At 57.2% G+C, this 13861-nt stretch overlaps 1 protein-coding gene across 12 annotated transcripts in view; it reads right to left on the bottom strand.

Moving 5' to 3' along the window:
• Slc37a1 (solute carrier family 37 member 1) overlaps positions 1 to 13861 on the bottom strand; it is a 61920-nt gene that overhangs the window by 22372 nt on the left and 25687 nt on the right. For 11 of the 12 annotated variants that reach the window (XM_058577214.1, XM_058577216.1, XM_058577213.1 and 8 more), the window contains 6 exons: positions 11524 to 11653; positions 10818 to 10896; positions 7584 to 7719; positions 5839 to 5915; positions 4866 to 5032; positions 1498 to 1535 (listed from right to left, as the gene is read on the bottom strand). In XM_058577214.1, the coding sequence (XP_058433197.1) occupies positions 1498 to 1535; positions 4866 to 5032; positions 5839 to 5915; positions 7584 to 7719; positions 10818 to 10896; positions 11524 to 11653 (627 nt within the window). The remainder of the gene's footprint in view (positions 1 to 1497; positions 1536 to 4865; positions 5033 to 5838; positions 5916 to 7583; positions 7720 to 10817; positions 10897 to 11523; positions 11654 to 13861) is intronic. The other variant, XM_058577221.1, reaches the window with a different exon arrangement.

The following is a 13861-nucleotide window of genomic DNA, read 5'->3' as shown; positions in this document are numbered from 1 at the left end:
TATTAAGCAATGGGCGGGAAGGGAGCTCTGGCGCCCTCTCCTGCACGAGGCCAGGACTGCAGCAGGACAGGACAGACGGGGTCCTTGCTTCAGTGGGGACAGAGAGCAGACAGGTGAAAAGGACTTCCTGCCCAGTGAAATGTCCACTGAGAGCCACCAGGCAAGGCCAGGACATGTGCTGCCTTTGCCTGGAGAGGTCTTTGCAGGGGGAGTGTGAGGAGTGATCTGAAGCACAGAGGACTCTGGGGAGGAGCATGGAGGGCCAGGCAGGTGGAGGTGACAAGAGCGTGTCCGTACCACACCCCCCAAACCCACGCTAAGAGCAGAACCGACAGGATTGGCACAGGTGGCGTGGAGGCCAGAGGGGCTGGACGAATGAGAGTGTCTGTCCGTGGGTGGTCAGGGGCCCTGGGCCAAGATGGGCAATGCCAAGATTAGTGAGTTTATGGGGCAAAATCGAGAGATCTACTCTGGTCGTGCTAGGTCCGAGGGGACAACCAGATGGATCCATGGGAAGCTCAAGTGGACAGTGGGATCAATGACCTTGGAGCTCAGGGACGATGGTGTCAACGCACAACGACTGCTGGGAGCAGCGTGTGAGGCTCTCCTGCAGCGGAAGGTGCACAAGGGCCGAGCAGGCTAAGGAGCGGGCTCTGCAGAGGGGCCACAACACTGCCCAGGCCGTCTAGCCAGTGTGCCACCAGAAAACCAGCAAGGTGAGGTGACCACCACAAGTCCAAGGAGAGTAGTTCATGGAGGGAGGACAGCCCAGCCAAACAGCAGTGTCAGCTCAAGTTGGGTGAGAGAGGTAATGCCCACCCCATATGACCAGATGCTGCTGGCACCTTGGTGGCCAGTTCAGTGGAACGGTGGGAGCGCAAGGAGAGGAGGGGACTGGCCTGGAGCAGGACAGAAGGCCAGAGGCCTTTCTTTTAAGATGGCAGTTCATACCACAAGACGCGCCAGGAATGGTATGGGAGTGGGGCTGGATGGAGGTGGGGGCACTGCAGGAGCCCGCCCCCCAGGCCAAACAGGAGAGGGGACAGGAGCCAAGAGGCTGGCCCAAGGCGAGACAGTGACTCCAGAGGGCAGCGGACATGGCAGGGAGGCAGCAGGGTGTGCGCCCTGCTGCAGGGCCGATGGTCACCAGGACAAGGGCCTTCACACGAGCAGAGGTGAAGGGCCACGTGCAACTAACCTGACCAGGAGCACGGTCAGTGTACTGGGCAGTCCCGGAGCCCTCTGAGGGGTGAGCTAACCAGCTCACCCGAGTGTTTTTCTCCACTCACGCAGACCCCGGCCCCAGGGCAGAGCCAGGGGGTTGCCCCTCCTGGAGAAGCTCTGCCAGGCCCCTGCCCCTGGCTCCCTCAGTGAGGAATCCAGACTGCACCAGATGGGCACAGCCACGGCCAGCCAAGAGAGAGCCAGGCCCGGGGTGAGGACAGCGGCCAATAGCACCCAGGTCCAGAAGGTGACAAGAACTGGAGTGAGCCTTACCATGGACAGGGTGGAGGAGCATCTGATGTCCTTCGGATCTGAAAGAGCAGAGAGGAGACCAGTGTGAGCAATGCTGCCCACGCGCAGGATGGACCAGAGCGGGACCGTGGCCATGCTCCGTGCAGGGCCAGAGGCTGGGCGGCGCTGCTCCACGGGAATGACAGCCGCGCTCCCACAGAAAGCACCCACAGGGACGTGCTCCCCTGCAACCCCTCACCACCCCGTGCATCCCAGGGCACCACTGCACGCCCGACTCCCAGGAGCGTTTCAGAGGGAGGACAGGCGCCACCTGGGCTCCCACTCCAACAACCATAAGGAAAAGACACGGCTGAGGTCACAGCTGCGGAGGTGAGGGTGCACCTGGCCACCCCCTCCCAGTGTCCCGCCTCTTCACGCTCTGCTGGCCAACTGTCGGAAGCACAATCTGAACCTCAGCGGTGGACACTCGTGCTGGCTGCAGGGACCCAGGTTGGACCAACACTGACTTAAGAAGCTAAGCTCTCGCATGAGGGCACATTTTCCAAATGCACATCGTGTCTGTAGGAGAAGACAGCATTTATAACTGACGCTTGTTTTTGTGGTGCTGACAGGCTGTCCAGGGACCCAGGGGAAGGAGGCCATGCTGCAGGGTCCAAGTCCCACTCGGTTTTGCTTCCTATGGCCTATGGAACCCAGGGCCCTGAGCTACACCCCCACCACGTTTTGTCTTTTAAGAGATTGTGTAAGTGGAAAATATTTAAATGAAACTCAGAAGAACATACCCCAAGGACCCAAGGTGTCCATGGCTGAAGTCAGAGAAAATTAGCGTAGAGGAGCCAGCAGTGGCCATGCCAGCTCTGCCACTTGGCATCTGCTGGACCTTGGGCAGGCCACTCAGCCCTGCCAGGAGAGCTGTGTGAGCACTGCCCAGGGCAGGCATCGGGCTGACCTCTGCAAGAGGTGCCAGAGACGAAGGCTCCATTCTGAGAAGAGGAGCAACGTCACCTTCAGATTCTAATACAAGAGGTGGATCCGGCCAAACCCAGCAGCAGAGGGCAGCAGGGAAGGCACCAAGGGAGCCGTCCTGCCAGAGGCTAATAAGGGCGAGGCCAGGAGGGGCCTATGGCCCGCGCCAGGCCCTGGAGGCAGCCTGGCCAGAGCAGGGGAGGCAGAGGGGCCGCTGGGGCAGTGAGATGAGCCTGGAGGCCCTGGGGTGGTGGGAGATGGGAGCAGACCCAGGAAGTGCCTGAGGGTGCGAGGTGGGGCAGGGGGAGGAGTGGTTCCCTAGGAACAGGAAGCGCTCAATGGCCCTCACGGAACTGCAGAACTTCCTAGTGATGACTAAAAGCCAATATTATATGCAAGAAAACCCCCTTGGAACTGGGGAATGGGACCAGTGGAGAGAGGAGGAAGCAAAACCGAGTGGGACTTGGACCCTGCAGCATGGCCTCCTTCCCCTGGGTCCCTGGACAGCCTGTCAGTGACAGTGGGCGCTTCCCTCCCAGAGCCGAGGAGAACAGAGGAGGCCAGAGCTCTGAGGGGCCAGTGGACCACATCGGTCTAGCCAAACCTCCCAGGAGCCCGCAAGGCCTGTGCTGTGCTCAAGGCCCAGAGGCCCAGACAGTGGAGACAGCGATTCTGCCCCAGTGTAGACGAGGGAGGAGCAAACAGGGCCCCAAGACATGGCAATAGTGGGTGAGGCGGCCCAGCAGGTCACTCTGAACAGGAGGGGTGCGGGCAGTCCTCCTGCATGACCTGCCCACGCCTCATGCTGTGGGAGTGGAGGCTCATGAAAAGGACACTCCTGTTTAACCACAAAAGACCAAACCAGAGCTTCCTGTCTTGGCACCCTGCTGAGCGGGACAACACCCGTCCAGGATCACTGAGCCTAGGGTGCCACCCGAGGTCCTGGGCCGCGTAGGCATCAGCATACACTCCATTCCACAACGCAGCTCCTCCTGCCCCAGAACTGACCCTTTCACCCACTGAGGACTAGAGGACAGAGCCAGCACGGAGGGGCAGTGGGTACGAGCAGCCTTTCCTGAAATGCCAGTGGCATGCCGTTAGTTAGCTGCCACACGCTAGCATGCTGGACAGCAGGTCAGAAGGCCTGCCTGTGCCACAGGACACCTGCTGAAGTGGCTGAGCATTGACACAGGATGGGTGGGGCTGGGTGGGGCCGGGGGCATGCCTATGAACTCGACATCTGAATTTTCCTTTCTATTTTTGTCTCCATAGTAGCCTGGTCCTGGAGCCTCAAAACCCTAACTTGGTTGGAGGCTGGTTATTTTAAAAATTAAAAGGTTAGTTTTGGAGCCAGACACAGTGGTGCACGCCTGTAATCCCAGCGCTTAGGAGGCTGAGGCAGGAGGATCACAAGTTTAAAGCCAGCCTCAGCAACTTAGCAAGGCCTTAAGCAACTCAGTGAGACCCTGACTCTAAATAAAAAAATTAAAAAAATGTGGCTCATGGGTTAAGCAGCCTCGGTTCAATCTCTGGTACCAAACAAACAAACAAGGTTAGCTTTGCCAACAACAACAAAAAGTGAGAAGTAAAGAGAAGACACATTCATTTTTTGGAAGATGAGCTGGCATCTTGGAGTGCCCAACCCAGGCAGAGAAACCTAACTTGCGCCCCGTGCCTGGGGAGGTCAAGTGGGCCTGTCCTGCCACGTGAGCTCTCTACGCTGGTATTCTGCTTCAAGTCAATCAAAGAGCTAAGTGCCAAACATCTGTCAGAACAGCTTGCAAGGCTAGAACGGCTGGCATCTCTGTCAAGCATGATCGTTCGAATCCTTGTCCTGCCGGATCTCTACTTAGAAAATCACTTTCAAAATCAGTTAAATGAAAAGCTTAGTATTGACTCTGGAATGGAAAGTCTTGGTTTTCCGGTAGATACTCTAGCTAATTAAGACATCCAGCCTCAGGTCATGCCATGGTTTACAGCGTTGTTCTAGATACAGCTTATCACAAAGCAAATAAGCCGGCCAGGTCCACTGCCATTTGTGGAGGAAAGGCTGGGGTGAGCAGGGGCGGCCACGTTGGCTGGCCTCCCCCAGGCCTGAGTGCCATGGCAGCCTGAGGAGGAGAAGAGTCCTGGACACTATGCCTGAGGCCGAGGGAGGAGGCAGGGGCAGGAGGGCAGAAGGAGGGATTTCTACAGTGGTCACCCCAGAAACTAGGAAACGGTGGGAGATCCATCAAGACCAGGAGGGGGCTGGGCACTGGGTAGGCCTGTATACGAACAGGAAGTCTCATGAGCCAGGGGACAGCAGTGTGAGGGTGCATGCAGGGAGCCGGGCAGCAGCCCACACCCACCTTGCCCCTGACCCTCCAGGCAGGTGAAGCTGAGACCCTCTCCTAGCCGCCTCCAGGGCCAGGCATACTTACGCTCAATAAGGAAGAGAAAGCACACTATCCCCATGGCTGCCACGATGGCCCCAGGCACGATGAAGGACAGGCCCCAGCACGTGGACACCCAGTAGCCAGCAATCAAGGAGCCCAGAATGTTGCCCACGGAGGTGTGGGAGTTCCAGACGCCCATGATCAGCCCTCGCCTGCAACACAAGGCCAGCACAGTGAGGTGCCCAGAAGCTGGGCTGGTCCTGGGGCAGGGCGCCTGAGTGGGTAGGAAGAGCCTTCCCCAGGGCACAGGAGCAAGAGGCCGAGCAGAGAACCCGACTTTCATTCTGCCACAGGCTACATAAGACACATTCCATTTCTCTCTCAGAGCTTCTTTATTCTACAATTAAAAAGAAGAAAGAGGCCCTTTCCTGAAATTCTTGGAAGGCCCAGGATTTAACTCCACAGGCTCAACCCAGACTCAGGAGGAGCCATCGGGTAAGGAAAGCTGTGGTGCCGCAGGCCAGGTGCCTGGAGCATGTGCCTCGCTAGCTCCCTTCCTCCCTTACGAACTGCAGCCTGGCTGTGCTGTCCGTTCTCGTGGACATCGCCAAGTGACCCTGCGCTGCAGTCAAACCACCAGAGTTGGGCCCCAGCCCTGTTTCTGATGCACTGAGTGACCTGGGTCAGGACTTCTCCAACTGCCACGTTAAAATGTAGATTTGGCATCCAAACAGCGGGATGGGTCCCTGGACTCTGCATTTCCCACGGCTCCTGGAAGGCTGGGTGAGGCTACATCCAGGGGGTGGCCATCAGAGGGACCACTGGTGTAGTCCAAATGACACACACTGGAACCACCCACACAGCCAGAGGTGGGGCTCTACCCACTGACAGTGTAGCCCCCGCCTTGGACTTGAAGGTTCCAATCATCTTACTTTGAAGAAAGCTGGGAAGCGGGTGGTCTGGTTTCCACCAGCATATTTTGAACACAGGCCCCGGGGGAACGGCTGCATTTTCTCACCTTCCTTTCCCAAACCAGTTGCTGAGGCAGGTGACAACGCTGGGCCAGCCCGTGGTCTGCACCAGTCCGTTGAGGATCTGCAGGGAGTGAGAGGAGGCGTGAGCATGCGCGGCCCCTCAGGCGGGCTCCCCCAGCTGCCGCACCCTTCCCCTGGGTCTTGGGACACTGCAGGGCCTCTCGCAAAAGCAGACAACACCTTGTTTCCTGTGTGCACGCGCCTTGGCAGCCAAAGTTGTATTTTTTTTAGTGCTGGGAGGGGACCCAGAGCCTTGTGCACGCTAAGTATGCACTCTACCACCCGTCTACACCCCAGCCCTTAAACGCAAAGTTAAAATTTCATATTTATAATGTTTAAGTTATAAGATTTAAAGCATATATACGTAGTTTCTATACATAGGATACCTATATAAATGTAGCTTAAAATCTATACAGTTTAAACTCTCTAATGTATATTTTAGGTGAGACTTCCAACGTGCACGTCGTGGAAATGTTAGAGTAGTAGGGAAGAGCAGGAAGCGCCAGGCGGGACACTGCCAGGAACAGCTCCCGCTCACAGCTCAGGGCTGAGCTTCCCAGGCTCTGTGCAATCTAAAAATTTTATGAAGAGAGAAAATGCTTCTTCTTTTTATAGAACTGTTTATGAACCGTACCATTAAGAGGCTTAGAAAGGCCCATCTTCCCTCCCTGTGCCGCGAGACGGCTGCTAGCCTCTGCAGGGACCACACTGCACTCAGCGCCTGGGGAGCACTCCTGTCCCCGTGGTTTCATGAAGGGACTTGGGGCATGTACTGGTGCTGGGCACTGGGACCACCCTCTAAGGCCACAGGAGTCAAGTCCAGCCCGGTGCCGCCCATCGACCTGCAGCTGCCCTGCCTGGCCAGGCTCGGCCTTCAGGCCTGAACACATGGGGACTCTGGGAACTGCTTTTCCTTCCTTCCAACTTTCTGTATTACTGTGGCCCAAGGGCTCCGCGTCTGAGGACTCGACCACCCACAGGGCCAGCCCGCAGCCAGGCCTGCAGGAGCACGCAGGGCCTTCTGCTTGTCATTGTGCGCTCCTGCAGTTGTTGACGTGGGAGTGAGCACGTGCCCTGTCTGACGGATGCGGGTAATCTGGAGGTGACTGAAGCCCACGAGAGTGTGGGCAGCTTCTGAGCAAACCCCTGCCATTTCACAGAGGGGACCTGAGCAGGTGTGGGTTCTGGTAACTGCAGGGGGTTTGGGGCCACTCCCCACGGATGCTGGGAACGGCCGTGTGTGAGCATGAATCACTTTTGTAATTAAACAGCCAAACCTTTTGAAGTATTGTGGCAAAATCGTGAAAAACAGAATTAAATACAGTTTGCTTGGATGATTTTCTAACTCCCCGTGGAGAAGCCCAGAAGAATCACAGAACCAGAGGGGCGTCGCTATTCCCAGTGGGCAACACCACAGGACCGTGGGGAGGCTGGAGCCAGAGAGTCCCGAGGTCCAGAGATCCCGGAAGGGGCCCAGAGAGAAGGGCAAAGCCAGGCCTCCCTCTCCTACACCTGCAGGATCCCGCCATTCCTCTCAAACCCCTGCCTGCTGCCAAGGCCCCCAAAGTCAGCCTTTCCATCTCTGCTGGCCACACCCCATGTCCCCCAACTCCCAAGTGGTCAGATGTCATGAGACAGAGCATCTCAAGTTTACCCAGGTCAGGGCAGAGTGACTCCGAAGGGCTTCGTTTTAACTGCCCTGGCCTGTCACCGGAACCCCGACCCTTACCTGCGTGACCACGTAGAATCCGAAACTGTGGATGTTGTAGAAGTATCCCAACCCAAACAGGGAGGTGAAGGCCCCGCTGGCCAGCATCCCGAACGTCAGGTAGTACCTGATGGGCAGGCGCTCCCCTATTATGCCACTGAGGAGGGGAAGGAAAGGTGACGTAAGGAACCAGACACACCCCGCCCAGACGCCGCTGTGTCCCCCCGGGTGCTGCGCGCTGCTCCCTGAGCTTCCAGAATTCGAAGCTCAGTGATTCCCAGGAAGCCTGGACACTGCTGTTCCCTGTGGAACGTTCACTCCCTCGCCCGAAAAGGCCATGGCAGACCTTGGGAGACGCCCCATTTCTAGCAAAAGTCACTAACCGTCAAGTAACAAATTCACACACTGTCACTCACCTGTGACACTGCCAGCTACACAAACAAAACTGGTCCTGCTAGTCGATCCCGCTTTAATACAAACAATGTCCACTCAACTAACAGAGTCATTTAAATCCCAACTGCCAAGCTAAGACGGACACCGTGGAAGGGGACAGTGACGCAGAGCAAGTCCCTCCCCCATGAATGTGCCAGGCTCCAGCCACCACGTCCAGCCACAGCGACCTGCGCCTGTGTCATTTTCTCACCCTACAGAGGAAGGTCTGAGGCCCAGGGTAGACTTCCCTGATCCTCCAAAGCAGCGACAGGACTCGGGGACAAGAGCCAGCTTCCAGATGAGACCAACAGGCATGAGTCCGGCACGTAAGGGGCACTCTACACAGAGCCACGATGGCGGTGGACGGTGTGGCAAGACTCAGTTCATGCCAGGGCAGGTGCCAAACAGGCTGTGGCCTCACACTGCCTCATGTCACACTCTTTAGGATTTTACAGGGACTGTCACTAAGGAGCTACAGTGTAACCTGAGTGAGTAAAAGGCCAGAGGCACCACAGGTGATGTGAGCCCCATGCAACCATTAAATGCCAGGGACCCGCTTTTCGTCACATAATCACTCTAGGAATACTGCCCGGTGACCCCCTGGTCTTAACTGCAACATTACCTTTTATCACCAGAACCCAACGTCAGAGAGCTCTTCCTCCCGAGACGACCAGGCACACAGATCTACACAGGCCATGCGGACCACCTTCTCAACACTGACTCAGAGGCAGCAAGAGGCCAAGTACATCCAGGTCAATGTCAGCTGAGCAGAACCGACCACACACAGACTCAGATCACTCCGGAGCTCCCGGGGGGGTGCTTCACCTCGCTCCCTTCAGAGGCTAGGAACACGGCCCAGAGAGGCTGGCTAGCCTGCCCAGAAGGGCCCCGAGAGCAGGTGCCGTCAGCTGGGGCTTAGACGCAGCCTGTCGTCTTGCTCCCCAACGTGGGGTCCATATTTGATGTCCACTTGAAAGGTTTTTAAGAGCAGGTCTGATGGAGTGGACACCACTCCACATTATAAGAACTCACTCAGGGGTTCAGGCCCACTCTGCAGCTGCTGGACCTTCCAGGAGTGACCTGGGCCCACGGACATGCTGCATATGGATATACCAAACCAAGAAACACCCACTGCCGAGACCTTGGGTAGTGGCTCCACAGCCAGCTGAGCGGGCCACAGTGCCAGGCGGTCACACTAACCGGCCTGGCAGGGAGGCAGCGCACGCCCTACCTCAGATGTGAGACTGCAGCGCGCATCTCATGCTAGAGAGAGCTTCCTTTCAATGGCCTCATTGAGGAATTGGATGAAAAGTCATCTTTGCCATAAATAAGCAACAATAAAACCACCTTCCCTTGTGCCAGGGCTTCTGAAGACAGCTCCTTGGATTTGTGGGGCGAGAGGCACTGGAGTGAGGAGTCTCCTGTGTCTTACAGGACGTATAACCGCATCCCTGGTCTCTGTCCACAAATGCCAGAAGCACCCTCTTCCCTTCCTGTGACAACCACAAATGTCACCAGACATTACTAAATGTCCCCTAGGGGACAAAATCACCCCTGGCTGAAAGTCGGATTTAAACACTGCTTTCTAGTAACCAAGAAAAGCACTCTGGCCTTGGGTCTTTAGAACTACAGATGGTTTGAATCCAGCATAACTGCAGTCTTCATAACATGAACACATCTGACCTCTGAGGGTGTCTGGCCAGCTCAGGCCCCGAGCAGGCCCAAGGCCACACCACTCTGCCCTCCGGCTGGCCCCTGTCCTGCCGCACTGCATGCTGGGCTTCTGAATCCTTACTGTTTGCTGTTTATTCAAAGCGCGCTACAGCGCTGAGCATGGGGACATCGCAGACAGGGGCTGCGAAGGTGCTCACCGGGGCACTGGCCACCACAGGGCTGAGCCAGGAGGGGCCTGGGTCTTGATCCCAGGCTCTAGGGGGGGCCACATGGAAGGAGCTAAACGTTTACAGGCTTCCCTGAGGTTCTCAGAGCTCTGAAGATCTGCCGTGGACAACAGCCTCTTGGCTCCAACACCTTAGTGCCTGCTATGTGCCCCACCAGCCCCCGCTGGACTAATGGAATAGCTTAGGTCAGCCAGCCACAGCCTGCACCTGCGGGGCACCTAGTCCCTACCTAGGGCCAGGCCCTCACGGCCCTGCACTGTTCTGAGCCCCAGGGGGTCTACCTGCTTCATCCTCACCAATTATAATGCAAGAACTATGATCTCCCCCAGTTTTAAAGGAGAAACTAAGGCCCCTAAAGGTGCGGTCACTTGCCCAAGGCCACACTGTGGCAGGTGGTGAAGCAGGAGCTCATCTCCAAGCCCTGTCCCCACTCCAGCTGCAGCTGAATGTGGTGCTGCCCCTAGGCTCTGATTCTGTTTGGGGCCAAACTGGGCACCAGGGGAGGTGTCCACACAAGCTGCCTCAGCCGTCCCAACCAGAGAGTCACTTGGTCTGTGCACAGAGGGCAGCCACGGAAACCTCTGAGAGGATGCACTCTGCCAAGCATCCCATGGGACCCCAGTGAACCTTGCTCTGTGACCACAGCCCAGGACTGGCAGGATTCACAGTACGTTCTGACCACCAGGTCCAGGAAAGCTGAGGGCAGGCTGTGTCCAGTTGATGGAAATCCTGGGACACTGCACTGAGGTCCCACCTTGTGGACACAGTGCTGGACACTTGCTTTTGACTCATCCTTGCCTTAGGGAGATACCAGGAGGGAAGCCACTGTGTGCAGGGCCCTGTGCCTCCCACTCCTGTGTACTTCCATGCCCTGGGAACGTTTCCATACCGGGGATGCATCCGGAAACTCAAGCAGACCTACCTCAGGTACATCCCAATAGCATAGGCGCACAGGAAGGAGTAGTCCAGGGCCCCGAGCAGCTGCTGATAGTTGTTCTTATCTACACAGATTGGAAAATCAACAGGAAATGCTCAGCATAGCTTAGTTTAGTTCTGGAGCAGTGCTACAAAATACAAAACAACTGTTCTCGAAATCCAAATCCGGGGGTGCTCAGGAAGTAGGAGGGCTGGTTCTGAACACAGAAAGCTTGGTTGCCCAAATTTTGCTCAATTTTTTTTTGCAAAGAAAAATCAAGTGTCATATTTTCAAGTTATCCCTAAATATGCACCTTCTGGTTCAGACACGATCCCCACTGTTCCCGGGGGGCAGGTGCCAGGTCACCTGGTGTTTGAATGTCCCTGGCTTGACCTCAGCCTCCCACACCAGGTCCTCTCTCTCTTCTTCCCACCCAAAGATGGATGCCCTGCAGGCCCTCACTTCCAAGTGGGACAGATGCAAAATATAAAAGATCTTTAGGTTTCCTGAGCACTGGAGAACTGTATCAGGGTGGCAAGTGCTGTCCACCACAGACGTGGTGGCCACACTGTGATGGCTGCTGTTTGCCAGGACAGGGCTGGCATGGACACACCCTCACGCCTGAGAACAGCATTCAAATCAGCAAGGCCAGAGCTGCGACACGACAGGCCCAGGGGTACCTGGACAACGGGTGGGCTGACGCTCAACTCACCAAACGGGGCCCAGCCGCAGTCAGTCTCGTTGTCCGGGAGCTGGCGAGGGGGCCTGTGGCCGGCGCTGCTGCTCTGGCCACTGAAGCTGGGCTCAGCCTCACCCCCAGCACAGTGCTTATGCAGCTCACCCTAGGGAGGAAGGCAGCACAGAGCAGGACTAGTGTCCTGAGAGGTTCGGCCTGGGCTGTCCCTCGTCCTAGGGCAACTGCCTCCTCAGGCAGAAATGAGGCCCACTGGGGAGGGGTCTGCAAGGGCCTCGGGAGCCGCTGTGGGGACGCTCACCAGCAGTCCCACTCCTACACCCACGTGTAACTAACGAGCATTCACACAGCCACCAAGAGGCGGGTGTCCTCGGGGTCGAGGCCGAGGATGGCCTGCCATTCCCTTCACTGCCCACGAGGGAAGCAGCAGGTCCGTTTTGTCGGATGCAGACAACTGTACAACCACAAGAAAGAAGAACACGCCCCAGGACGTGCCACAGTGAGGACGAGTCTCATAAACACGATATTAAGAAGCTCCCTCTGAATGATTCCATCTCTATGAAGAAAAGGCAGATGAGTGCACAGGGCTGGCTATGAGACTTGTGGTTCCCAGAGGAGGGTCAAGGAGACAGAGACAGGGGGCCTTCAGGGAGCTGGACGGGGCCGGATCCCTGACCTGGGTGCTGGACACCCAGATGCAGGCCAAGGTTTGTCAGCCAGACACCCAACACCTGTGTAGTTTACTATGGACAAATCATACCCCAGTTTTAAAATCATGCCTGGGTTAGGAGGCCACCAGTCCACCACGGGGTCATCAAGACCAGCAAGCAACCCTGGGGCGAAGGAGGGCGAGGTAGGGAGCTTGCCAAATGACTGACGGGGGAGCAGGTCACTCACTGTCCTGCTTCAGCATCCCCCACTGCAGTCAGGCCGCTGCTCACTTGCACAACAGTCAGTGGGATGGTGATGGTGAGCACCACGGCTTAGCACAGCACTCGGGCTGCAGACACGGGGACAGGCAAGTTGTGGTCAGGAGGCAGAGAGGGGACGTGGGCAGGGGCTTCCTGCCACATTCCCTAGAACAACCGTCACAGCTGGGGCCACCTGGTTGTGGGGAAACTGAGGAACAAGCAACTTGCTCTGTCACATGGTGGCCCCTCCCGGGTGGCCTCCGCACTCTCTCCTGTCCTGCGGCTTCTTTAATAAGAGCTCAGATGAACCAGTCCACCAGGTGTGAGCAAGGGCAGGAAGGAGGGGTCCTTGTGGTCAGGGAAGTGTCCCTCGGGGGGACCTCAGGAAGCTGGAGCCTGAGAGGCAGGGCTGACATGGCATGGAAAGCTGGCTTCACCATGGGGCACCGCAGAGGGCAAGGGGCCACTCTGGTCACCAGTAGGTGGCAGCCAGAAGTCCTGTCCACCTCCTTCAGGAGGGAGCAGTCCCCTCTGAAAGGCAGCCCTTGCCCGCCATGGCCAGCCAGGGTGGACACCAGGTCCACAGCCTGCTTACCTGGGTACCAGTGACTGAGCCCTGGCAGGGTCCACGCACACGGCTGCTCTGGGTAACATGCTCCGCCATCACCACCGGGCTGCCCGTCACTTAAACACTGCCGTAAAACCAGCCCAGAGCTCCGCTTCACACACGCAATGTCCTCACCTCCAAACAGCTTTCCTGGGCTGCACCGGCCTCCCCGTCCGGCTAATCCACACTATCACCTGCCTGCTTCCCCCTGGGCCACCTGCCCCACCCAGGGATCAGGAGCGACCTGAGGGTTCCTGTGCCTTCCTTTCCCTGCCCCTCCCCTGATTCATATGCTCTCTGCTCCTCCAGAAGTCGGGTGTCCCTGCCACCCTCCCCAGCCTCTTCTTACAGCAGCTGAGAAGCCCACCTCGTCACAGCCTGCAGGCTCTCCTGTCCAGCTCCCTGACAAAAGGACAGAAGGGCACACTGCCAGGACAAGGGGAACTGTCTGCAGGGCTAACCTGAGGTGTCTGACGCAGCCTTAGGCAGAAGCAAGGAAATGGGATTCTGCAGACCACCGCTTGGTACACCATTTTCACTCCTTCATCACGTAACGTTCTGGGGAGGACCACCCCCAGAAAATACAACAGGGTAGAAGTGATCTATTTATTCACACGCCAGCAGAAAAAGCTTCCTGGCGCTGTCACCTGAGGAGCATGGCCGGACATCTGGTCAGGGGCACAGGCTTCGTCTGCAGACAGGCAGCCGCTGTGGACCACTGTGCCTGTCCTGCCCTGGGCGACCGCAGGTGCACTCCCAGCTCTGGAGCTGGCATGACAGTGTCTGAGTCCCAGGGCTGCTGTAAAGACGGGTCATGGACAGACAGCACCTCGCTGCG

This window comes from Marmota monax, unplaced genomic scaffold (assembly GCF_021218885.2).
Source record: "Marmota monax isolate L192 unplaced genomic scaffold, Marmota_monax_Labrador192_F-V1.1 WCK01_AAM20220418_F8-fsc00125, whole genome shotgun sequence".
Classification (NCBI taxonomy): Eukaryota; Metazoa; Chordata; class Mammalia; order Rodentia; family Sciuridae; genus Marmota; species Marmota monax.
The sequence above is the reverse complement of the archived record's forward strand: the minus strand, read 5'-3'. Positions and strand labels throughout refer to the sequence as shown.